Below are 27,804 nucleotides of genomic sequence, written 5' to 3'. Positions count from 1 at the left end.
ATTAAGAGAGCAGCTGCTAAGTCATTACAAACCAGCAAACAGATATTTGAAGCTGCTGGTGCCTCTGGAGACCCTCGAACCTCAAGATGTAGGATCCTTCAAATGCTTGCTGCGGTGCACCAATCTACTATTCGGCCACCCCTGAACAGTGTTCACAAGCAGAAACGGTTGCAGTGGGCCCAGACATACATGAAGACTAATTTTCAAACACTCCTGTTTACTGATGAGTGTGGAGCAACCCTGGATGGTCCAGATGGATGGAGCAGTGGATGGCCACCATGTCCCAACAAGGCTGCCACGTCAGCAAAGAGGTGGAGGAGTCATGTTTTGGGCCGGAATCATGGGGAAAAAGCTTGTAGGGCCCTTTAAGGTTCCTGAAGGTGTGAAAATGACCTGTGCAAAGTATGTAGAGTTTCTGACTGACAACTTTCTTCCATGGTATAAAAAGCAGAAACGTGCCTTCAGGAGCAAAATCATCTTCATGCATGACAATGCACCATCTCATGCTGCAAAGAATACCTCTGAGTCATTGGCTGCTATGGGCATAAAAGGAGATAAACTCATGGTGTGGCCACCATCTTCCCCTGACCTCAACCCTATAGAGAACCTTTGGAGTATCATCCAGCACAAGATCTATGAGGGTGGGAGGCAGTTCACATCAAAACAGCGGCTCTGGGAGGCTATTCTGAGTTCATGCAAATAAATACAAGCAGAAACTCTCCAAAAGCTCAGAAGTTCAATGGATGCAAGAGTTGTGAAGGTGATATCAAAGAAGGGGTCCTATGTTAACATGTAACTTGGCCTGTTAGGAGGTTTTTGAGTTAAATAGCTTTTTTGCTCAGTGAATGTGACATCCTAATGCTGCAAATTCCACAAATGAGCATTTTCAGTTCTTTAGAACAGATCAAATGTTTAGAAATTCTACTGTGCCTAATAATTTGGAACAGTGCATTTTGAGGTTTTATTCATTTTGGAGATTATACTGTTATCATTGGGAGGGTTCTTCAATAAAATTCGATGTATACTCTAACGAATGATGACTTATTAGACTGATTGTCATTTGCACCGACCATTTAGGAAAATCCGAGAAACATGATATTTGCATAATAATTTGGATCATGGTGTATGTTAGAGGCTATGTGGGGGGCTCATACTGCATATAGTGAGGCTATATGGGGGCTCACGCTGTATATAGGAGACTGGGGTTCACACTGTATATAGAAGGCTATGTGTGGCTCACACTGTATATATGGAGACTACGTGGGGCTCACACTGCATATATGGGGCTAACGCTGCGTATAGGAGTTTATGTGGGGGCATATGCTTTATATAGGTGGGAACTCAATGTTTATAGGAGTCCATGTCAGTGGTCAAATTGTATATTGGAGACTTTGTGGGGGCTCATACTGTATATGGGAGGCTATGTGGGGCTCTTAATGTATACAGGGTGCTGTATATGGGCACATACGGTATGTAGGGGGATGTCATAATACTCAATTCTGCTCAATATTAAATTATACAATTAATATAAATAATTATAATTAATATGGAACAGAATTAATTACAGCCTATTGGTTTGGCCCTCCACAACAGTCAAGGTCTCATGTGGCCTCTAGGGAAAATTATTTTTTCACCCCGGCGCATGGTAACATAAATGTAATATATCTCTATCATTTACTATAGATCTGTCTCTCCATGTGTCCGTCTATCTGTGTGTATCCATATTTCATCTAATATTTAAGTTTCTATCAGCAATATCTATCCACTGTATCTATCTTACGTACATCTTTTTATATATTTTTCCTGGGTATATCTAATATATAAAGCTGAATGTGTGTATGTGTGTATGTATGTCCGGGATTGGCATCTGCACATCTACTATATAAAGCTGAATGTGTGTATGTGTGTATGTATGTCCGGGATTGGCATCTGCACCGTCGCAGCTACAGCCACAAAATTTTGCACAGTCACACGTCTGGACCCCGAGAGCGTCATAGGCTATATTGTGAGGTGAAATTTTAACCCCGCGCGTTCCAATTCACCAAACAATTTTGCCCCTATCTACATAATGGGGAAAAAAGTGAAAGGAAAAGTGTTGGAGGCGTTGAAGCTACAGCCACAAAATTTTGCACAGTCACACGTCTGGACCCCGAGAGCGTCATAGGCTATGTTGTGAGGTGAAATTTTAACCCCGCGCATTCCAATTCACCAAACAATTTTGCCCCTATCTACATAATGGGAAAAAATGAAAGGAAAAGTGTTGGAGGCAAATTGACAGCTGCCAGATGTGAACAAGGGGGACGTAAAGAGTGAGAGCGATGGCGCCAAAGAGTATATACCGTACAGTTGCTAAGGTGGGGCCCCGACATGGGATACTCACCACACACGGGGATATGAACACACACACAAAATGCGCCACACACTTCCACGTGCTTGAACACATATCACCCTCAGCACACATTTCACCACACATTCTCCAACCTCGCCACATAAAAGTCGAAACACAAAAGTCGCCGCTCAAAACTCGCCACGCGCAGAACTCGCCACATGCAAAAACTAGGCTCTTGCAAAACTCGCCACAAGTGCAAAACTCACCTCATGGAAAACTCGCCACACGCAAAACTTGCACATGCGGAAAAATTGCCACATGCACAAAAGTTGCAACACATGCAAAATTTCTTCACACAAAACTTGCACATACTCAAAAGGCACCACACAAAACTCGCCACGTGCAAAACTCGCCATGCGCAAAACTTGCTGCACACAAGTTGCTACACTAACCTGTCACATGCAACTCGACACACAAAAAGTTGCTACACGCATGTTGCCACACACAACTCATCTCACAAAAGTCGCTACATGCATGTCGCCACACGCAACTCAACACACACAACTTGACAAACGAAACTCGCCCTAAAACACACACAAGTCTGGTCTTATCCTTCAAAAATAAAAATCTGATTAATAAGCAGACAAACTACAACAAATGTACCATAAAGGAAATACGGCAGCTGTCAGTCACATGACCTGTCTATTATGTGTATGTGTGAGCTAATATATTCTGCCAGGGGGAGGGCTTCCTGCTGGCTGGGGATTTATCAGGCTGCCAATTTAGCTTACAAATACTGAGGTAAAAATACTGAGCAAATAACGTGTGAACGAGGTCTAATACAGGAGGAGATGACACACAGGTATATACTATATACAGGAGAGATGACACACAGGTATATACTATATAGAGGAGGAGATGACATACAGGTACATATATACAGGAGGAGATGACATACAGGTATATGCTATATATAGAAGATGACATGCAGGTATATACTATATACAGGAGGAGATGACACACAGATATATACTATATACAGGGGAGATGACACACAGGTATATACTATATACAGGAGGAGATGACATACAGGTATATACTATATATAGAAGGAGATGACATTCAGGTATATACTATATATAGGGGAGATGACACAGCAGGTATATAATATATACAGGGGAGATGACATACAGGTATATACTATATACAGGAGATGACATACAGATGTATACTATATATAAGGGAGATGACAAACATGTATATACTGAGGTGATGAGGTGAAAATGAGAGGTGTGAGGTGAAAATGAAAAGGTGTGAGTGCAAAATGAGAGGAGTGAGGAAAAATAATGGAGTGATCAGAAAATGACAGATGTGAGGTTGAAATGACAAGTGTTAGGGGGGAATGAGAGGAGTGAGGGAGAAAATGAGAGATGTGAGGGAGAAAATGAGAGATGTGATTGGGAAAATGAGAGGCGGGATGGGAAAATAAGAGAAGTAACGTGCTATAACTAACCACAGATATTTACTATGCCCAGGCAACGCCGGGCTCTTCAGCTAGTCTAATATATAAAGCTGAATGTGTGTATGTGTGTATGTATGTCCGGGATTGGCATCTGCACCGTCGCAGCTACAGCCACAAAATTTTGCACAGTCACACGTCTGGACCCTGAGAGCGTCATAGGCTATGTTGTGAGGTGAAATTTTAACCCCGCGCGTTCCAATTCACCAAACAATTTTGCCCCTATCTACATAATGGGGAAAAAAGTGAAAGGAAAAGTGTTGGAAGCGTCGCAGCTACAGCAACAAAATTTTGCACAGTCACACGTCTGGACCCTGAGAGCGTCATAGGCTATATTGTGAGGCGAAATTTTAACCCCGCACGTTCCAATTCACCAAACAATTTTGCCCCTATCTACATAATGGGGAAAAAAGTGAAAGGAAAAGTGTTGGAGGCGTCGCAGCTACAGAAACAAAATTTTGCACAGTCACACATCTGGACCCTGAGAGCGTCATAGGCTACGTTGTGAGGTGAAATTTTAACCCCGCGCTTTCCAGTTCACCAAACAATTTTGCCCCTATCTACATAATGGGGAAAAAGTGAAATGAAAAGTGTTGGAGGCGTCGCAGCTACAGCCACAAAATTTTGCACAGTCACACGTCTGGACCCTGAGAGCGTCATAGGCTATGTTGTGAGGTGAAATTTTAACTCCGCGCTTTCCAATTCACCAAACTATTTTTCCCCTATCTACATAATGGGGAAAAGTGAAAGCAAAAGTGTTGGAGGCAAATTGACAGCTGCCAGATGTGAACAAGGGGGACTTAAAGAATGAGAGCTATGGCGCCAAAGAGTATATACCGTACAGTTGCTAAGGTGGGGCCCCGACATGAGATACTCACCACACATGGGGATATGAACACACACACAAAATGCGCCACACACTACCACGTGCTTGAACACATATACCACCCTCAGCACACATTTCACCACACATACACCAACCTCGCCACATAAAAGTCGAAACACAAAAGTCGGCGCTCAAAATTCACCACGCGCAAAACTCGCCACATGCAAAAACTAGGCTCACGCAAAACTCGCCACACGTGCAAAACTCACCTCATGGAAAACTCGCCACACGCAAAACTTGCACACGCGGAAAAATTGCCACATGCACAAAATTTGCAACACATGCAAAAGTTGCCTCACACAAAACTTGCACATACTCAAAAGGCACCAGACATAAAACTCACCACGCGCAAAACTCGACATGCGCAAAACTTGCTGCACACAACTTGCTACACTAACCTGTCACATGCAACTCGACACACAAAAAGTTGCTACACGCATGTCGCCACACAAAACTCAACACACACAACTTGACAAACGAAACTCACCCTAAAACACACACAAGTCTGGTATTAGCCTTCAAAAATAAAAATCTGATTAATAAGCAGACAAACTACAAGAGCAACAAATGTACCATATAGGAAATACAGCAGCTGTCAGTCACATGACCTGTCTATTATGTGTATGTGTGAGCTAATATATACTGCCAGGGGGAGGGCTTCCTGTTGGCTGGGGATTTATCAGGCTGCCAATTTATCTTACAAATACTGAGGTAAAAATACTGAGCAAATAACGTGTTAACGAGGTCTAATACAGGAGATCACACAGGTATATACTATATACAGGAGAGATGACACACAGGTATATACTATATAGAGGAGGAGATGACATACAGGTACATACTATATACAGGAGGAGATGACATACAGGTATATACTATATACAGGAGGAGATGACACACAGGTATATACTATATACAGGAGCAGATTACCTACATGTATATACTATATACAGGAGGAGATGACATACAGGTATATGCTATATAAAGAAGATGACATACAGGTATATACTATATACAGGAGGAGATGACACACAGATATATACTATATACAGGGGAGATGACATACAGGTATATACTATATACAGGAGGAGATGACATACAGGTATATACTATATATAGGAGATGACATACAGGTATATACTATATATAGGAGGAGATGACATACAGGTATATACTATATACAGGGGAGATGAGACACAGCAGGTATATACTATATACAGGGGAGATGACATACAGGTATATACTATATACAGGAGATGACATACAGGTGTATACTATATATAAGGGAGATGACAAACATGTATATACTGAGGTGAAAATGAGGTGTGAGGTGAAAATGAAAAGGTGTGAGTGCAAAATGAGAGGAGTGAGGGAAAATAGTGTAGTGATCGGAAAATGCCAGATGTGAGGTCGAAATGACAAGTGTTAGGGGGGAATGAGAGGAGTAAGGGAGAAAATGAGTGGAGTGAGGGAGAAAATGAGAGATGTGAGGGGGGAAAATGAGAGATGTGATGGGGAAAATGAGAGATATGAGGGGGAAAATGAAAGATGTGATTGGGAAAATGAGAGGTGTGATGGGAAAATAAGAGACATGAGGTGCTATAACTAACCACAGATATTTACTATGCCCAGGCAACGTCGGGCTCTTCAGCTAGTTAGTTATATAAAAAGAGATTAGATATAAGAGAGATTGATATATAAAAAGATCTATCTACAATATCTATCTTATCTTTTTATTTAGATTTGTGTAGTATCTATCTATAGAATCTATCCACAGTTCATATTTTTTTAATCTTTCTACAGCATCTACCATCTTTAATCTATAAAATTTACATTTCATATATTTTTACCTATCATATTTTTAAGTATGTATCCATCCATCTTCAACATCTAGCTATCAGTCTATTTATAGGCTAACTGTCAGCAGGTTTTTGCTATTTAACCCGAGAGCAGCATGATGTAGGGTCAGTGACCCTGATTCTAGCGATATGTCACTTACTGGGCTGCTTCCTGGAATTTCGATGAAATCACAGTTTTCTCTGCTGCAGATCTATCAGTTGTCTGAATGCTGAGCGGTGTATAACCCTGCCCACACTACTGATTGGCTGCTTACTGTGAACACAGTACATAGGCAGAAAGTGGCCAATCAGTGGTGGTGGTGGGGTTATACATGAATAGGGAGGATTGCCTGGCAGCAGGTTTAATAGTCCCCTAGTGATAAAATTACTATTTTATCAGCAAGATATTATCACAAGTACAGCAACAAGCCCAGTAAGTGACACATGGCTGGAATCAGGGTCTCCGTCTTTACAGTATTAGAGGGTAAAAACATGGTGACAGATTCTCTTTAACATTTGTCTCATATCTATGGTCTATCATTTAAGCCATGTGCATATGACAAATGGCTTTGACCTTATCACAGCATGTGGCCATATTATGACTTGATTTTCTTCAGCCATGGAGGTCCTTGAGGCCTCTACGGTACATTTGGATGCCTCAGAGTATATATAGAAGAATTGTTAGTTTACATCTGCATTTATGAGGCCTTTGGTTTTAGATTACCACTGAACGGTGAGTAATAACACAGGTCCAACAAGGAGACGCCCGTTGCTCCCTTTTTACAGATGAGTTCACCATCTAATTGTAGTGTCAGCAACGCTGTTTTGCAGATGTTTGCTGTCAGTTTTGGCCGCCTGCAAAACTGTACTAAAATTGTGTAAATGTCGCCATTGAGCCCAAGCCTAAACCGACGGGCAAGATGGTTGCTGACTGTACTAGTTGTGCTGAAGAACAAGTATTATATTCTTGGCTATTGATTCAGTTCTGAGCACCGATGCTTCCACCACTGTGTGTAGGCTGTGGTGAAATAAAGCCGCATATGTCGGGGCCGCTGTCCCAGCAGTGGCCATTAATTAGCAGCACGCACCTTCCATCATGCTCCAGATTGCTGGCTTGCAAGTGCGCTGCTCGATTTTGGTTGCCTTGTTGTAAGTACGTGGAAGAAATACTTGTTCCTCCTTTCAACTGCCTGAAAGCAATTTCTGCATTCACGCTGCGCGGGTTATTCATTGCACCGCCATGGTGCTTAGCTTTCTTGTCTGAAATATAAAAATGTCTATTTAGACTGTAATCCATTTCTAAATAATCGCCGGCCTGTCATTTCCTGTAGCTCCACAGTATTAAGAGAAAAAAAAGGAACAGACGGGTTGTGTGGTATTGTATTAGGTGCGCTTTCATCAGGTATTAGTATGTAACAGTCTTAGATGAAGACTGCAGTGGTGCGGATGGTAGGAGTAGAGAGGGAAGCACACACGCACTTTGTCCATCTTCACACTTAGATGGAGAAAACGCTCTCAAAAACACAAGTGAATTCTATATTTTTTTATGTTTTTTTTTTTTTTTTTTTTTTACAAATGCTCCTTATATCTTCTTGGCCTTTTTTTGTAGCATTTGGGAGGTCAGTTGTGTTTTAATTAAAATGCATTAAAGAGATTGTCCAGGACCTTTACACTGATGGCCTGTCCTTTAGATAGGTCATAAATAGCTGACTGGTGGGGGTGCAACACCCAGCACCCCCTTGCCGATCAACTGCTCCCGGTGACAGTGCTCAGTTGCAGAGCTGCACAGCTCGGTGTCACCTGCATAGGGCAGCGGCCAGGTAACATCTGCCCCCTAATTAATAGGGGGCAATGTGCAGCACCCAGCCACTGCGCTGTACAGGTGACGGAGCTGTGCAGCTCTGCAACTGAGCACTTTCACTGGGAGCAGCTGATCGCCGAGGGTGTCGTGTGTCCATCAGATCAATCCTAAAGGACAGGCAACAATGTAAAGGTCTCGGATAACCCCTTTAAGCTTTAGGAATTTTGTTTTTTTTAGGAGTCAAATATTAGGCCTACTGGGCAGTGCAAAAACTACTATATATATATATATATATATATATATATATATATATATATATATATACATATATATATACATATATATATTATATATATATATATATATAACTCTGGCCCATTTTGCATCAGTATAGCTCCTGTTGCCAAATATGCAATTCATTGATTAGGAATTGAACCCACAATTACTTTATCTACAGTTGTGTGTAGGGCGGTATATATAGTCCCTGCGAGCCCATCATGGGTCATCAGTGTGCACCCATCGTATGCGGCAATAATGTGGAGTCTGAGGTCATGTTTTTATATTTTCATATCAATTTAATGAGTAAAACTTTCTCCATCTCAGCGTTATACATCTCAGAGCTATTCAGATAAAAAGGGGACATTTTTTGTAGTCTGTTTCCAACCCCAGGACCTCCATCTTTATTATGGTGACATTTTTCATACTATTAGATAAAGGAGAATTTTGTTATTTTATTTACAAAATTCATACTGTAAGCTATTGTAGGGATTTTAGAGAGAGATTTTTGTCATGTAGCAAATGTCTAAGGTGTAAAATCCCGCATGTTGTGTGCATGAAGCGGACAATTCGGCCTCGGCTAGTCTTCTAGTACCTGCTGTTCTGGAAGCCTGTGTTTATTCAGCCCCCCCGGCAGTGTATATGAGACACGCTGGCTCGCATTGTGTCTATATAGAGCACTCCATGTCTGTTTTTATGAAGCACCTATAAAAACACATTTTCATTAATCCACAGCAAGGTTGTCTGGCTTAATTGCCTCTGGCTGACATCTTTGTCCTTATTTAATTGCCGCTGATTGACATTTTTGTTTCTAAGCATTAAGCATACGTTTAGAAATTAGTCTCTGTGATTTTAAGACATGGTGCTTAAAAGGAAAAGCTATGTTTAGGGTCGCTCAATTATGTCAACAACTCTTGGCAGAAAATAATTTGAGCAGAAATTAGCACTTAAGAGCCACCCAGCTCCGTGCGAGCCAGCCAAGGGCTCCGAGTGTGCGGCGGGAATGAAAGGCTGAATTAGTGGCATGATTATGATTCCCGGTGTTTAACATCCATTAACATATGTGCACTATACAAGCATTTGAATGCGATTAAAAAAAATAGAGACATATGGAATGGATTGCAATTTACGTACATTTGTTCGATTCATTTGGGAAGATGTCATCTTGTGCATTATTTAAGTAGAGATCAGGCCCGGGGATGTGGTGATGGTTCCCGCCTGGCAGGTAGACATTGGTAACACGTAATGGTGGCGGCGGTGCCTTGCTCAGGATCAGTGTGGACATTGGATGCACCGCTTCTATGCCAGAGATCTGACCGGATAACGCCTGTGCATGGGGAAGAGAAAGCACAAAACAACTGGTTTATTTCCTCATAAAGTAACCCTTCCACCACTGACGCTAAACTTGACTATACGATAGTCATGTTGGAGTTGGAAGGTGACTTTAAAGGGAACCTGTCAGTGGATTCATGTTTTCCAAAAGGCGGGTAGCACGAATCAGAGCCTGGCGGAGCAATTGCAGCCAGGTATGTTTTTCCATGAGAAACACTCCGACATTTCAGAGAAAACATAGTTTAAATGTCCATCCTGGGATCATATTGAGAGAAGAGATTAGTCTGGTGTCCCCTCCGGCCGGTTTCTCCCCGCACCGCTCCATATGATTGACAGGTCTCTCCTATGTGTGTTCAGCATGAGAGACCTGAAAATCAACAACAGCGCTGCGGAAAGAAACCGTCCGGGACTAGTCCTGTCTCTCCTTGTAATCCCCGGCCGGATCTTTAAACTGTATTTGTTCTGACGCTATAGCGCTTCAGAGAAAACATTCATGACTACAATCGTGCAGCCAAGATCTGATTCATGCTCCCGCAATTTGGATGGCATGAAGCTACTGAACGGTTCTCTTCACAAATTCCTGGGATATTTTCGACCATCAACTTTGGATGATTTTCAGTTATTTAACCCACAAATCTGCTAGAGCTATTATGTGCTTCCAGATCTGTCGGTCAGCAAGCTGCCTACTTGTTCTGCTGTATGTATAAGATTACCTTGGGGTTGGTACAACCTGTCAGGTACTTATCAAGGTGTTATACACTGTACATTACATCTTATATTCCCTTTTCTCTCATTGAGGGACAGTAGGAGGCTGACACGATGCAAATAAAAAAGTTAGCTCCTCCTCTGCAGTATACACCCTACCGACAGGAAGTAGGATATTCATGTTTGGCTTAGTGTCAGTAGGAGGTGGACACGGGTCTTTCATTAGACCCTAATCTACCTCAATGTGCGTCGTTTTCTTTCAGGTTTTCCGGAGGGATACAGGGTGAACAGTCACACCTGTAATCCCACAATATGGACTAGGAGTACGGCGTGTACTGCCACCCCGTATCCTCTTAGATCCGACAGCAGGACCAAGATCCTAACACACAAGCATGCTTAGAAGTCCGGTCCTGGCTCCGTCCCCCACCCACTCGCCCACCAGAGCCTGTCGGTGGCGGAGACGAGGACGTCCATCACCAGCTCCATGGACGTCTGACAACTTTCTCGGTTTAAGGTTAGTAATGGACGGCGTTGGAGTTTTGAGGTGAGTATTTCCCCCACCCGTCCCAGTTAGGAAATCAAAGGACAGGGATCTCTCTGATCCTTTTTATTATACCCAGGACTGCCGGTAGGCCTCTTTCACATTTCCGTCGGTACGGCGCCGCCGCAGACCGTCGGCCCGAAGTACTGACGGACGTTGTGCAAATAGTGCACAATGTGGGCAGCGGATGCAGTTTTCAGACGCATCCGCTGCCCATTATGAGTTCCGGGGAGGAGGGGGCGGAGTTCTGACGGACGAAAAAACTTTACATTGAACATTTTTTCGTCACGACGGGCTGCAAAATCACGACGCATCCGTTGCACGGCGGATGCGGCATGTGGCAATACGTCGCAATGCGTCGCTAATGCAAGTCTATGGAGAAAAAAGCATCCTGCAGGCAACTTTGCAGGATGCGGTTTTTCTCCAAAACGACGCATTGCGACGTTGGCCAAACGACGGAAATGTGAAAGAGGCCTTACCAGGCTACCTTGTCTTGTTTTGTTCGGCAGGTCCCACGGGCAGGGATCGTCGCTGCACTGCAGCGTCCTTGCTGGCACCTCTCTTCCCCTCCTTGTTCCGGGAGGCCACCCTATCTTTCCTCCGGCACGGTGACTTTTTCAGCCGCGCTGCATTTTATTCCGGCGGGTGGCTGCTCTGCCTCCTTGCTCCAGCACTGCAGTCTCTACAGGCAGCCCCGCTGCCTACTTCCTCCGGCGGGCACGTTCCTCTGTCGTCCAGCACGGCGACCTTGGCGGCAGTCGCGCTGTTCCCCTTTCCGCCGGCCACACCACTCATTCTTCAGTGCAGCGGCCCTCTCTGGCGGTCGCCGGCCTCTAATACAGGCCCAGCTTCTGCCTGGGCCTACTTCCAGCACCGCGACTCCGCCCATTTCCGTTTTCATCGGGTGGGCTTTTCTCCTGCCCGTCACTCTCTCTCTCTTCCTGCGCAGGGCGCTAGCTCTGCCCACTACTCCCATCCTTCCCAGTCGCCCTGGGATTGCCACCATCTTGCTCCTCAGGACCCGGTGGCTAACCCAACCCCCTTCCGACTTCTGAGAGCGGGTCCTTTTCTCCAGTGCACGCTTTCACCGGCTGGGTCCCCTGCATCCTCCTTAGGTCGCCGTCTCCCTGCTGGGGTCCTGGACCTGTGCCATGATGCCAGTCGCAGCTACAACCGGGAGCAGACTACAGGACTCTACTTCTGCTGTGAGTAGATCTGCTTCGCAGTCTATTACTCCTCTCTGCATCTCACCTGTTCCCCTAACCTTCGGGCATCATTTAGTGGGTCTGCTCACCAGGCCTAATCCTAAAAGGAGAGCGTTCTCGTTCTTCTGCTTCCTCTTGTCAGCTGCAGCAACTCCACTGTACCCACCGTCCAGGAGTCCCTACCCTGGTGAGTCCGAGACCCCTATCCCTGGGTGGGCCTCACCAGGATGTCACGACCCTGGTGTCCGTGCTTGACCACAGTTGCCAGTGGGTCACAGGATTCTCCGTCTGGCCTTTTAAACACAGGCCACAAGAGATCCAGACAGGAGCAAAATTCAAGTTCTTTTCCCGCTCCATCTCGCCCTCCGGTCTGGCACAGTGAGATCCCTCTTCCAGACGGGCATCCTCGGTCATGTTTTCAGAGGAAGATTCAGACTTGGCTTCACTATAGGCCTCTAGCAGTGAGTGATAGGGTACAAAGCCTTATTGTTGCGGTCAACCAGACCTTAGGCATCATGGATACCTCTACGGAATCCGCAGAATAGGCGGTTTCGTTTAGACGGTCAAAACCAACTTCCAAGGTCTTTGCCCCACACACTGAATTTGTTGTGGTACTTGCCAGGGGAAAGGTGAACCATACCAGATGCTTTCAGACAGGGAAGCGTCTCGGCATCCTATATCCCTTCTCCCCTGAGCTCATCACTAACTGGAACTGATTCCTCGGCAGTGGACTCGTCAGTCCCAAGACTGTCCACCAACATGGTCCTTCCTCCCTCATGGATTCCAAGGATACAATTATAGAATCGCTGGAAAAATTAGCCATTGAAGCGACTGCTTCTGCTTTGTGCCTCGGCCATTGCCTCTACCTGGGTCTCAAGGACCACAGCTAGATGGACCAAACAGCATTGTAAGGGCACCTCGGCTGGAGCTCTTCCGGGGGAGCTAGCCGACCTAACGGACCAGATTTCCTATGCAGGGAAATATTTGGTATCTGCCTCCCTAGATTCGCGTCTTGTGCAGCTCAGGCATCCAGCAATATGGTGGCCATCCGGCGGAATATTTGGCTCAAGACATGGCAGGCGGACTTATCTTCAAGGAAGTCCCTTACCAGCCTCCCTTTCCAGGGGGCCCGTCTTTAGCTACATGCTGGAACAAATTATTAAGGATGCCACGGGAGGCACGAGTTCCCTCCAAGCCTCGCCGGCCTCCCCTGAAATGGCAGTTCAGCTCCCTTCTGTCCTTTCGCTGTTTCGCGGCGTCGAAAGATTCCTCTGGCTAGCACAGACCGCGGTCTCGCCTGGCTAGAGAAAAGGATTCTTTCAAGCCTACCCCTTCCTGGCGTTCCCGCAACTCCCATGGAAGGTCCACCAGGCCCAGACCTTGCAGATCTTCCTTGGCATAACTCGGGCTTAGGGCCCAGCGTTCCTCCCAGTTTGGGCGGGCATCTCCTGTTTTTTTCAGGGTCGTTTGGCTTGCCTCGGTGGAGGACGCTTAGGTCAGGGAGGTGGTATCCTCTGGATACAAGATAGGGTTCGTTTCGCGGCCCCGGAATCGCTTCTTCGAATCCCGCCCTCTAAAAGATCCTACTCTGATCCCAGGTTTCTTTGCGTCCATTGCCTTTCTTCTTTGTTCGGAGGTTATCGTTTCCGTCCCAGAGTAGGAACGCTTCACAGGTTTCTATTCATACCTGCTTGTAGTGCCGAAGAACAGCGCAGTTCGATCCATCCTGGTTCCTAAGTTCGTGAACAGAAGGTTCCGCCTGCGGCATTTCAGGATGGAGTCCCTCTGTTCAGTATTGGCTTCCATGGAACCACAGGAATTCCTGTGCTCCATAGATATCCAAGACGCCTATCTCCATGTTCTGATTTTCCCAGCACACCCGAGTTTCCTGCGTTTTGCAGCGCAGAAGAGTCATTCCCAGTTTGTCGCTCTGCTGCTTGGTCTTGCGACCGCTCCCAGTGTCTTCATAAAGATCATGGCTACATTTATGGCCATTTTGAGGATCAGGGGCCTAGTGCTCATTCCATACCTCGAAGACATCCTCATCAAGGCTCCGCCCCTCTGTCAGGCCCAGGAGAGTCTGACCATTGTCCTCGACTCCCTGTCCCATTTCTGGTGGCTGGTCAACAGAACAAGGTCTTGTCTTGCACCCCAGGCGGGAAGGCTGGTGACCATCATCATTACCTGCCATGGGCGAGAAAAAAGGACCGGACCTGGGGAATGAGAGGGGATGACAGCCACCCCCTGAGAGACTTATCCACCTGTGTACCGGAGTGAACTGTGTGACAGTGCACGTGATCTGAAACGGAGTACGGATGGTGGTGACGTCTCCGAAACGCGTCGGAAATTGCTTGGTGCCCACCACCATCCGTACTCAGTTTCAGATCACGTGCACTGTCACACGGTTCACTCCGGTACACAGGTCCTATCTCGGCGCCGCACTCACATCGCGCACGAGCCGGCCTGCTTGATACCACGCTATTGCACGTGGGGCTGTGAAGAGTTCCATACTGCCGCCGGCCGGGGCGGTCGGCACTCACCAGCTGATCTTCATTCGCCGCATAAGGACCCCCTCTAGCCGCATGGACTACATTTGCTTGCGGTAAGAGTATTTCATAGGCTACGGCTTTTACATACTATTTGTATGAAACTCCCAGGAATACTGGCGTTTATTAGTCCTAAGGTTTGCTTTTCCATTATTGGATTGTTTTTTATGGACTGTTTTTTATGGACTTTCTTATATAAACCCATTCTATAGGGGTTATATCAGCGCGAACATTTGGATACACTTTTGTGGATCTATTTCTTATAAATCTAGCAACCCATCTATTCCCAGCTACATCCTTGTTAAGGCCCCTAAGGCTGAAACGTGGACTTTCAGCGTGTTAACTGCCACACCCAATTCCCAGCCTTTCTGTAAGAATTCCAGAATGGCTGGAATTGGAACTTTGTCTGTTAGGGGTTGTTGATGGAATGTAAGAAATTTCTGTAGGGACGATATCATGGCATTTACAGGGGCCTTGCACTGACTAATCGAATTTCCAATTATCAAAAAATCATCTAAATAGGGTATCACAAAGGTATCCTTTTCCCTGACATGGGCCATTACTTCTGAAATAACCTTAGTAAATATCCTAGGTGCCATGGACAGGCCGAAAGGCACTGCCAGAAATTGAAAATGCCTAACCTAATGGTTTACCCGCACTGCCATCCTGAGGAACTGTTGGTGATCTTTGTGAACTGGCAGATGATAGTATGCATCTTTTAGATCTAGTACCGACATGTAGCACCTTGGAAACAAAAGTTTAGTTGTTGATTTAATTGATTCCATCTTAAAAGCACAATATTGAAGAAATTTATTTAATTTACGCAAATTTATGATAGTCCTAAAGGACCCGTCGGGTTTAGAAATCAAAAATAACGCAGAATAAAATCCTATCTTCTCCTTGTGCTTTGGAACCTCTTCAATAACCCGCTTTTTAAGTAACTGTTGAATCTCTATTTCTAGGGCCTGTTGTTGAGCCGGAGAATCAAGCGAAGTTAATACAAAATGATCTGGGGGAATCTTCAGAAATTCCAACTTCAACCCCGACGCAACTACTCCCAATATCCAGGTACTAGAAGTTATTTTAGTCCATTTATTGAGGAAGAATTTCAATCTACCCCCTACTGGTAGACTTGATCTATCTATAATTGCGTCTGCGTCTTGAAGAAGATGAGGGGTTTCCATAGTATCCACCTTTTTTCTTTTGTTCCGCTGGTTCCCAATCACGACTGTATCCTTGCTGGTCTGATTAAAATGTTCTGAAAGGTATGGGTTTTCCGAAGGCGTTCCTAAACACTTAAACACTTTAGGAAATCCCTTCTTCCTATCCTCTGCCTTGGCAAGGATATCATCCAGTACCGAGCCAAATAGGTACTCACCCCTACATGGAATGGTGCACAACCTGGCTCTAGCCTGAGCATCCCCCTTCCAGGTCTTTAAGGTACCTTCACACTAAACGATATCGCTAGCGATCCGTGACGTTGCAGCGTCCTGGCTAGCGATATCGTTCAGTTTGACACGCAGCAGCGATCAGGATCCTGCTGTGATGTCGTTGGTCGGGGCTAGAAGGCCAGAACTTTATTTGGTCGCTGGCTCTCCCGCTGACATCGCTGAATCGGCGTGTGACACCAATTCAGCGATGTCTTCACTGGTAACCAGGGTAAATATCGGGTTACTAAGCGCAGGGCCGCGCTTAGTAACCCGATGTTTACCCTGGTTACCATCCTAAAAGGAAAAAAAACAAACACTTCATACTTATCTTCCGCTGTCTGTCCCCGGCGCTGTGCTTTCCTGCACTCACTGTGAGCCCAGCAGCTGGAAAGAACAGCGGTGACGTCACCGCTCTGCTTTCCGGCCGCTGTGCTCACAGCCAGTACAGAGAAGCAGAGCGCCGGGGACAGACAGCGGAAGGTAAGTATGAAGCGTTTGTTTTTTTACTTTTAGGATGGTAACCAGGGTAAACATCGGGTTACTAAGCACGGCCCTGCGTTGGTCGATAGCGGTCTGTGTGACAGCTCTCCAGTGACCAAACAGCGACGCTGCAGCGATCCGGATCGTTGTCTGGATCGCTGCAGCGTCGTTTAGTGTGAAGGTACCTTAAGCCAAAGTGCCCGCCGGGCCGCATTTGAAAGACCAGCTGATCTTGCTGCTAATTTTAAAGAGTATATTGAAGCATCTGCTAAATAAGCTACTCCCTCTCTGATCTGGGACAGGGAATCCAACAACTTTTCTCTAGCTTAAGTTGCTCTTCTAGCTGACTCACCCAGACCATAACGGATCTGGCAGTACAGGTACCAGCAATCAAGGGTTTAAAGGCTTTCTGTCTGATGGATCCTTAGGGAGTCCCACATCCTCCAGTGGTAGCGAGGCTAATTTTGAGGTAGAGGCCACTGCTGCGTCCACTTTAGGGATCTTTATCCATTGAGATAAGAGGTCATCATCAAAGGGGTATCTTCTCTTTGCGGCAGATGGTAAGAACCCTTTATCCTGCTAATCCCACTCCCGTCTGACCAGATCTTTAATCGTGTCCACCACCGGGAAAGTTTTACGATTCCTCTGGCACAGCCCCGCAAACATAATTTCCTGGGTAGATTTTGCTTCCTTATTTTCCACGACACCCATAGTTGCCAGAACCCTGACTAGGGTTTCCCTATTCTCCATAGAGAAACAAGGCCTTCCCTTCTCATCCGAGGAGGATGGCGAGGAGCTCTCTGAACATTCGCCTTCCTGTAGGGAAGGGCTTGAATCAGACATCACATCCAATCTGATTTTTTCATGCCGTCCTGATTTAAGGGAACATCTTATTTCTTCCCTAATGACCTCCCTCAAATTCGATGTACGTAGAGGGGCATCTTCTTCCAAAGTACGGCAGATACAAGCCTGACACAACTTCTTTATGTAACTGTCTGGCAATGGTTCCTTGCACAAAGCACACTGTTTATGCTTTGACTTTGTAACCTTTCTACCCTATAACAAAGCACAGCAAAAAACAGCATAATCAGCTACTGGGCTGGAATTTAACACTCACCACAGCTGATGAAGATGGAGTACGGGTCTTTGAGGAGGTGAGGTGCTACATGACATCGGGTTGCCAGACTCCTGCTGCCCGCGTACCATGTCACTGCTGCGTGACCGACTGCTGCTCTTCCTTTGCTGCTCTGTCAGCTGCAAGTGCACGACGCCCCCAATCGAGGACATGTTGCCCCACACACTCACTCTCCACGGCTCCTGCCTTTTGTATTTGCCGCGCGCCTCCTCCCGGCCTCCCCCGGAAGTAGAATAAGCACCTCCGGGTCACAAGCGCCGACATCCGCTTCAGCGTCGCGCACCTGTGACCCAGGGTGGCATTCCCTGGCCCCTGGGAACGCATTTCACTCCGGCCAGACAAGGGGGGTCTGCGAGCAGTACACCCCCGACGCTGCTTCCAGTGCCCCCGATTCTGCCGTTCTCTACTGGAAACCGCGCAGAGGCTTGGTGGACCTGGGTAAGCTAACCTGCAGGCTCCCGCCGTCCGGACAGGAACCCAAACTGGAGGGCAAGGGGGACCGCCCCTTTTTAACCTGTAGGTTCCTGTCCTGAGGGTGGGCGGATCCCCTCTCTCGTAGGGGTGCTGTCGTGGCGATAGGAAAACCCCTAAAAATTTCTGTTGAAAGAAATTCCCTTCTTTAGTTACATGTTTAGTGACAGGACATCCACCTGTGTGAAATCTAAGTGTCACATGTCTGTCCGTATATACACTTTACCTTTTCTGAAAGACCACAGAGGCTGCAAAACCACATGAATGCATATGACAGCGCAGCAAACACTAGATGTTCTGGCCCCGGTTCTGGTACCCAAAACCAAACTTTTTTTTTTTTTTTTTTAACTGTTTGGCCAAACCCGCCGGACCTGAACAGCCAAGGGTCCGCTTATCTCTAGTTGTAATGAAATGTAACAAAATAGGTTAAAAGCCAAGGGGGATGAATACTTTGGAAAGCCACTGTATATAATGTCCATCTGAAGCAGCCCAATCTCCTAGTCTGGGAGATGTAGATTTAATACCAAGAATGGGACTGGATGTAACCAAGAGTTTTTGGGAAAGCTTTTCTGCTCACATACAGTATTTTAATGTATAAATATATGAGGGGACAGTACAAAGACCTTTCTGATGATCTTTTTAATCATAGACCTGAGACGGGGACAAGGGGGCATCCTCTACGTCTGGAGGAAAGAAGGTTTAAGCATAATCACAGACGCGGATTCTTTACTGTAAGAGCAGTGAGACTATGGAACTCTCTGCCGTATGATGTTGTAATGAGTGATTCATTAATTAAATTTAAGAGGGGACAGGATGCCTTTCTTGAAAAGTATAATGTTACAGGGTATATATACTAGATTCCTTGATAGGGCGTTGATCCAGGGAACTAGTCTGATTGCCGTATGTGGAGTCAGGAAGGAATTTTTTTCCCTAATGTGGAGCTTACTCTTTGCCACATGGTTTTTTTTTGCCTTCCTCTGTATTAACATGTTAGGGCATGTTAGGTTAGGCTCTGGGTTGAACTAGATGGACTTAAAGTCTTCCTTCAACCTTAATAAATAACTATGTTACTATGTTACATGTGATCCAATCCTTGGCAATAAATGTGTCACACCCTAACACCGCTACCTTCTGAATGTGACCTTAGAAACTTTAAGGTACCTTCACACTGAACAACGATAACGATAGCGATCCGTGACGTTGCAGCGTCCTGGATAGCGATATCGTTGTATTTGAGTAACTATATAAATGGAGGGCACCACCTTAAATGTGAATCATAAATCAAGACGTCCTGAATCCCCCTCAACAAGTAAATGAGCACAAACCACATAAAGAGAAGATAGTTGTACAGGAGATCAACAGGACAAATATACATAATTATCAAAAAGTATTTATTAATGAACAGTCCAGTAAGCGCACAATATAATTAAAAACAATTAAAAAACACACAGAGGTACCCGTAATAGCGGGAACCACAGAAAACCTTAGCCCATAGACAACAATATTGAATATAGTGGCACCTGAGAGAGCTAACATATACAATAGAGCGTTTCCAGAAAAAAAGAAGAATTAACATGAGGGTACATGTAACATATCCCAATTCAATGAATAAATAATATAATCAAATAACCCTGGAACACACTCCTCACTCCTGAAGGGCAAACAGACCATGTATGTAACCAACACACCCTATCTAAAGACCTATAGTGGTCCACATAGCATTATGCCCGCACATAGATATGGTAATCCCACTGAAAAAAATAATCTAAAAGGTGAGGTATAGTAAGTGGACATACCAAAAAAAAAAATATATAATCAAAAATGCGAGACCCATGCGGGGCTATAGAGGGTGAATAGCAGGTGGATGACAAGTCAAAAGTTACCGGTCCAGTCCGTCCTATCAGTCAGGATGCCAGTCAGATTGTCCTATAAATTGTGTCCATGGGGCTAAGTTGCCCTACGCGTGTCGCCGCATGCAAGCAGCTTCATCAGGGGCAGGCATGTGTTCCAGGGTTATTTGATTATATTATTTATTCATTGAATTGGGATATGTTACATGTACCCTCATGATAATTATGCATATTTGTCCTGTTGATCTCCTGTACAGCATGTCTTCTCTTTATGTGATCGTTGTGTTTGACACACAGCAGCGATCAGGATCCTGCTGTGACATCGCTGGTCGGAGCTAGAAGGCCAGCACTTTATTTCGTCGCTGGATCTCCCGCTGACATCGCTGAATTGGCGTGTGTGACGCCGATTCAGCGATGTCTTCATTGGTAACCAGGGTAAACATCGGGTTACTAAGCGCAGGGCCGCGCTTAGTAACCCGATATTTACCCTGGTTACCATTGTAAATGTAATTAAAAACAAACACTACATACTTACATTCCGGTGTCTGTCGCGTCCCCCGGCGTTCTGCTTCCCTGCACTGTGTCAGCGCCGGCTGGCCGTAAAGCAGAGCACAGCGGTGACGTCACCGCTCTGCTTTACGGCCGGCACTTACACAGTGCAGGGAAGCAGAACGCCGGGGGACGCGACAGACACCGGAATGTAAGTATGTAGTGTTTGTTTTTAATTACATTTACAATGGTAACCAGGGTAAATATCGGGTTACTAAGCGCGGCCCTGCGCTTAGTAACCCGATGTTTACCCTGGTCACCCGGGGACCTCGGCATCGTTGGTCGCTGGAGAGCTGTCTGTGTGACAGCTCTCCAGCGACCACACAACGACGAAACAGCGACGCTGCAGCGATCGGCATCGTTGCCTATATCGCTGCAGCGTCGCTTAATGTGACGGTACCTTTACTGAATGATTCCACAGCTTTACTCCTTTCTCAGAAATGGTTTTAAAATGGTTAATTTACAGCAATAGAAATATATCTATCAAGCGCTGAACATTGTAACCACAGCAGGATCCCTACTTGTGAACACATTCTTTGTAAATTGCCTTTCTGTTATTGCCATGAATGAGTGTTAAATCTGGAGTTATATAATGCAGAGCAGAGACCATTAACTTCCTTTAATTCAATGTTTAATGTCCGAAATAATAAGAATTCACACAGGGAAAGTGAGATTTTACTTGCTGTTCCAGGAAATGCATCTCTGCCCTTGCTCTCTCCTCGGAGGTCACGGCGATGCCATCCAATATCTGCAGGTTCTGCAGCCGCACCACTATCAGCTGACGATGGAACATCTTTCGGGAGATCTAGAGAAGCAAATGATGCAATAAGCAATGGACTAGAAATGCGAACGTATTATATGGCATTGTGCTGTGATGTAAAGTCCACCGTGCATGCTGTATATCGGAGAGAATGGATATGTTGAATTGAGCTTCCTGATTTATAGATGCTGCAGTGGCTATATATACAGCTGGATTACGGTTCCATACAACCTCTAGTATTTATCTAGGATTTTTCTGTCCGATTCCAATCAAATTCTCAGGATTTTTATTTGTTTTTTTAAAGAAATGAGCTCTGCTAGATCTATAGCAAATCTGCACCAAGCAATCCACTAAGTGATACATCACCAGAATCAGGCTCTCTGCACGTTACACCATACTGCCCTCAGATTACATGGAGATTGTTAGTGCACCATGTCCACCCTAGTTAACAGCCCCCAAGAGTACACATTAACATATTTGTAAATAGAAGGGAAAAAATAGCAGCAGATTTCTCTTTCCTAAATGTTACTGCAAGAAAACAAAGTGAGGTTTAGATTTTTATGTAATACAGTGGCCTATGGTGGATGGACGCCACGCCATCCATAAACGCAGTGGTTACTGTCCGTATATATCTCATAAAAGTATACACTCAACAGTAAGCGAAAATTAAATGTGAACATGCAGGTTTTGTTAGCAACTTACCATAGATTTATGGCAAATTTCTGTCGTATGTAAACTTCACCTTAAAATGCTTCAGATGTGGGAAATTGCCGTATCTATGTGTGGTGCTGGGTATATGGCCGGGTTCAGACAGCCATAGGAAAACTCGAGCCAGTCACGTCTCTGAATTGCATATATGGCTGGCACCTTGTGCAGCTTCGCGTGCTCGTCCCTATATTGGAGGAGTGCAGGTACTGTCCGACGTTTACATGCGCGAGTCTGGTCCATAAATTGGACCTGAGTAGTGCATGCTAGGATTTTTGCCAGAGACAGTACCTCTGCCTGCACAGACGGAGGCGTGTACCAACGATTACCAAGGTGATTACCATGGGGGACGCGTGCGTTTTTTTTGTTGCGTTTTCCGACACGTGCATCGTTTTCGACGCTAGCGTCGGACGCAAGAAAATGCAACAAGTTGCATTTTTCGTGCGTCCGATTTTCGTCAAAAAACGACGCACGCGTCGCAAAACGCAGCGTTTTTGCGTGCGTTTGCGCGCGTTTTTTTGTGCGTCGTGCGTTGCGTCGCCGACGCACCGGCGCGCAACGCTAATGTGAACGTAGCCTAAAGCTCCTCCTCTAGACTAGATGTTTGGTGTGCATCTTCCAAGCATCTCACAGCTGCTACTCAGCAGAGGAAGACTGTAAGAAGTATTATCCTTTCAACAAACTTTGCATCAGTTAACTGTGAGTACATGAGGAATAATAGTATTACTGACCACTATATCAGTTGTACGACCTGGCAATAATTTTGTACAATTGTTTTTAGGAAAAACAATTGTCATTTGGATTGTGAATGCAGAATTAAAAACCTGAGAATGTCAAAGAAGCATCACATTAAATCAGCTGTATTTGAACATTTCACCATCACTCAAGATAGAAAACATTATGTCTGTCAGTGTATGACAAATGATCCAGACGAAAACAAATGCTGTGAAGCCAAGATCAGTGCATATTCAGGCAAAGATAAAAATGCTCCTACCAGAGCTTCTAATCTAAAGACATTTACAGCACTTTCATCCAGAAGTACTGAAAGCAGTGGATGAGAAAGACTGCATCCAAACCAAGGAACCAGTGCCCAGCTCTTCCAGCCAAACAAAGGAGCAGAGAACTTTGCAGCCATCAGTTGCAAGATATTTTGTCAGTGACAAAGTTACTGTGACAATGACAGTAGATACATTTAAAAAACAGATCATAAAGCTTGTTGTAAAGGATAGTGTGCCTATTTCATTATTTTCACGACCAGCTTCTATGTGTCTGAATGGGGAAATGGCCCGCAAGCTTGGTGTTTCTCTGGAGAGAGAGAGTATTAGAAAATTAGTAATCGAAGAAGCTTTTAAACAAAAGGAAGAACTTAAAAAAACTCTCAAGGGACGCTTTCTGTTTCTTAAAATGGATGCCTGCACACGTCACAGAGTGAACTATTTTGCCATCAATGTCCGATTTGTTTGTGACAAAAATGAAATAGTTACCAAGACATTGGCAGTAAAAGACACCAAAGCTCATCACACCAGTGAGTTTCTCCAGGTCTTGGTGGAAAAGGTTCTGCAAGACTATGAACTTAAAAAAGAGCAAGTTCTTTCTGTCGTAACTGACAATGCTTCAAATATGATAAGTACTATTAAGCTAATGAATGATAGTAATGATGGTGACCAGCAGCTAGAAGAACATTCTGGGTCCACAGACACAGAAATGTTTGAAAAAGAGGAACACAGTATTGTAACTGAGGAGCAAACTGAAATTGCTTCAGATGAACAGCAACATGATAGTTTAGATGATCTAGTTGAAACTGTGTCAATGCGTTCTTTCATTCATCACATGCGCTGTGTTGTGCATACGCTACAGCTGGCTATAAGAGACAGTCTGCAAGAAGGACATGCTGCTGCGCTGATTGGCAAGGTGAGAAAATTGGCTACGGTTGCCAGAACCCCTAAAGTTGACTCAATTTTGAAGAGACGTGCTGGAAAAGGGGCAATTATTGATCAAGCCACACGATGGGGCAGTACTTAATGATTCAGTGCTTGGTTGGACTGAAAACCTTTCTTGTAGACATGGCTAACCCTCAACTGACGCTAAATGAAAGTCAGTGGAATCAGGTGACTGAGCTGTAAAAATTGCTAGAGCACCCATTTACAGTGACTAAAAAATTACAAGCAGAGGACTTAACTCCAGGTATTTTCTTAAAAAAGTGGAAGAACCTGATGTTTCGCCTGTCCCAAAGAGGAGGGTTAATTGCAAGTGGCATTGCTACATCAATGAAATGGAGAGAGGAGCTACTATTACAAAATAACATTCTTTTGGCAGCTGCTTTTGTAGACCCAATGCATCGGATTCTTCTAGATGATCAACAGCTAACTAAAGGAAAAGAAGCTCTGTTTGAAATAGCAGTAAGGATGAAAGGTTTGCAGAACAGTCAGGAGGAACAAGAAGAATTTGGTCGTCCTGCCACATCTTCACCCTCATCAACTGATGAAGAATTTAATTTCGAAAAATATTTGGATCACAAGGACCGTGCAAAGCGTTCCTGCATAGAAGAGTCATCCCCATCAAAGAACACAGCCAGTACATTTCAGCAGAATTTTTCATGTGCACTAAAAGAAATTGAGAAATGTGACCATTCATCAAAAATAACAGTGCAACAAGCGATTCCTCTGTATCCTGACATTGTCAATGATGTTGCCCGAGTGGTTACTGCTTTGCCACCAACCCAAGTTAGTGTGGAAAGGTTGTTCTCTGCTCTCAAAATAATTAGATCAGATTTGAGGGCATCCATGAAGGAGTATCTGACTGAGGCAATACTTTTTCTGAGGACAAATTTATAGATTTCTTCTTATTAACTGCATAACAGTGTTTATTGCATATTTACTTACAAGAGTTAAGAAAAGTTTATAAAAGTTATTTGCTATCTTCTAATTGTATTCTAATTAATATAGTTTTTGCTCTAAGTGGTCTGATTACTTATATGATGGTGAGAAACTGAATAAGCACGATGTTAATATTTGACAACAGTAAATTTATTGTTACGAATTGGCCATTTATGAAGGAGTCGGAGTCGGAGCCTGATAAAATCCAGGAGTCGGAGTCGCAACTGTGGCTTACCGACTCCACAGCCCTGATTACCAAGATGCTCTACTGTACCTCTGCCAGCAAATACAGAAGCATGTACCAACCATTACCAAGGTCTCTACTGCACCTCTGCCAGCAAATACGGAGGCATGTACCAACCACTACCAAGGTGCTCTACTGTACCTCTGCCTGAACATACGGAGGCATGTACCAACCATTACCAAGGTGCTCTACTGTACCTCTGCCAGCAAATACGGAAGCATGTACCAACCATTACCAAGGTGCTCTACTGTACCTCTGCCAGCAAATACAGAGGCATGTACCAACCATTACCAAGGTGCTCTACTGCACCTCTGCCAGCAAATACGGAGGCATGTACCAACCATTACCAAGGTGCTCTACTGTACCTCTGCCAGCAAATACGGAAGCATGTACCAACCATTACCAAGGTGCTCTACAGTACCTCTGCCAGCAAATACGGAAGCATGTACCAACCATTACCAAGGTGCTCTACTGTACCTCTGCCAGCAAATACGGAGGCATGTACCAACCATTACCAAGGTGCTCTACTGTACCTCTGCCAGCAAATACGGAGGCATGTACCAACCATTACCAAGGTGCTCTACTGCACCTCTGCCAGCAAATACGGAGGCATGTACCAACCATTACCAAGGTGCTCTACTGTACCTCTGCCAGCAAATACAGAACCAACCATTACCAAGGTGCTCTACTGTACCTCTGCCTGCACAGACGGAGGCATGTACCAACCATTATCAAGGTGCTCTACTGTACCTCTGCCAGCAAATACAGAGCCATGTACCAACCATTACCAAGGTGCTCTACTGTACCTCTGCCAGCAAATACAGAGGCATGTACCAACCATTACCAAGGTGCTCTACTGTACCTCTGCCAGCAAATACGGAGGCATGTGCCAACCATTACCAAGGTGCTCTACTGTACCTCTGCCAGCAAATACGGAGGCATGTACCAACCATTACCAAGGTGCTCTACTGTACCTCTGCCAGCAAATACAGAGGCATGTAACAACCATTACCAAGGTGCTCTACTGTACCTCTGCCAGCAAATACAGAGGCATGTACCAACCATTACCAAGGTGCTCTACTGTACCTCTGCCTGCACAGACGGAGGCATGTACCAACAATTACCAAGGTGCTCTACTGTACCTCTGCCAGCAAATACAGAGGCATGTACCAACCATTACCAAGGTGCTCTACTGTACCTCTGCCTGCACAGACGAAGGCATGTACCAACCATTACCACGGTGCTCTACTGTACCTCTCTCTGCACATATGGAGGCACTACCAACCATTACCAAGGTGCTCTACTGTACATCTGCCAGCAAATACAGAGCCATGTACCAACCATTACCAAGGTGCTCTACTTTACCTCTGCCAGCAAGTACAGAGGCATGTACCAACCATTACCAAGGTGCTCTACTGTACCTCTGCCAGCAAATACAGAGGCATGTACCAACCATTACCAAGGTGCTCTACTGCACCTCTGCCAGCAAATACGGAGGCATGTACCAACCATTACCAAGGTGCTCTACTGTACGTCTGCCAGCAAATACAGAGGCATGTACCACCCATTACCAAGGTGCTCTACTGTACCTCTGCCTGAACATACGGAAGCATGTACCAACCATTACCAATGTGCTCTACTGTACCTCTGCCTGCACATACGGAGGCATGTACCAACCATTATCACGGTGCTCTACTGTACCTGTCTGCACATAAGGAGGTGTGTACCAACCATTACCAAGGTGCTCTACTGTACCTCTGCCAGCACATATGGAGGCATATACCAACCATTACCACGGTGCTCTACTGTACCTCTCTCTGCACATATGGAGGCACTACCAACCATTTCCAAGGTGCTCTACTGTATCTCTGAATTTTCAGACAGGGGTATTCAGAACTTTTATTTTTTGTCAAAATCCATATGAATTCGACAGAAATTTGTAGCAAGTACTAACAGCCAGAAAACAAATAAAATCATCACTATATTCCTAAAGAAGGTAATGGTGACTAGCAGTAGAGGATACTTACTGGGTTCCCGGAGATGGAAAGCTCTTGTAGTGTAGGAACTGCCTCCAGTTTTTCCACTTCTGACACTTCCTGTTTAAAAATATGTTGCAAAAATTTACTATGGTTACATGTACATTCATGGGTACACATGCCCACTCACTATACCTTTAGTGCCGCTTACATGTGGCTGTAAAACACTGAATATGCCAAGCTACCTATTCACTTTTCCTAGCGCAATTTTTTCCGTCAAAACGATGCAAGATGCAGATATAAACTCAATATCCCCGGTTTCCTGATTGACCAAACAATCAAAACTCACT

The 27,804-nt window shown here is 45.0% G+C and overlaps 1 protein-coding gene across 1 annotated transcript in view; it reads right to left on the bottom strand.

Moving 5' to 3' along the window:
• Window positions 1–27,804, bottom strand: part of LRRC9 (leucine rich repeat containing 9) — a 188,371-nt gene that overhangs the window by 2,900 nt on the left and 157,667 nt on the right. The window contains exons 29-32 of the mRNA XM_069733499.1: window positions 27,506–27,574; window positions 21,573–21,698; window positions 9,784–9,976; window positions 7,661–7,832 (exon numbers count right to left, since the gene is read on the bottom strand). Coding sequence (XP_069589600.1) covers window positions 7,661–7,832; window positions 9,784–9,976; window positions 21,573–21,698; window positions 27,506–27,574 — 560 coding nt within the window. The remainder of the gene's footprint in view (window positions 1–7,660; window positions 7,833–9,783; window positions 9,977–21,572; window positions 21,699–27,505; window positions 27,575–27,804) is intronic.

The sequence above is a fragment of the Ranitomeya imitator genome, chromosome 1 (assembly GCF_032444005.1).
Source record: "Ranitomeya imitator isolate aRanImi1 chromosome 1, aRanImi1.pri, whole genome shotgun sequence".
Classification (NCBI taxonomy): domain Eukaryota; kingdom Metazoa; phylum Chordata; class Amphibia; order Anura; family Dendrobatidae; genus Ranitomeya; species Ranitomeya imitator.
This window is presented reverse-complemented; position numbering and strand designations above follow the sequence as displayed.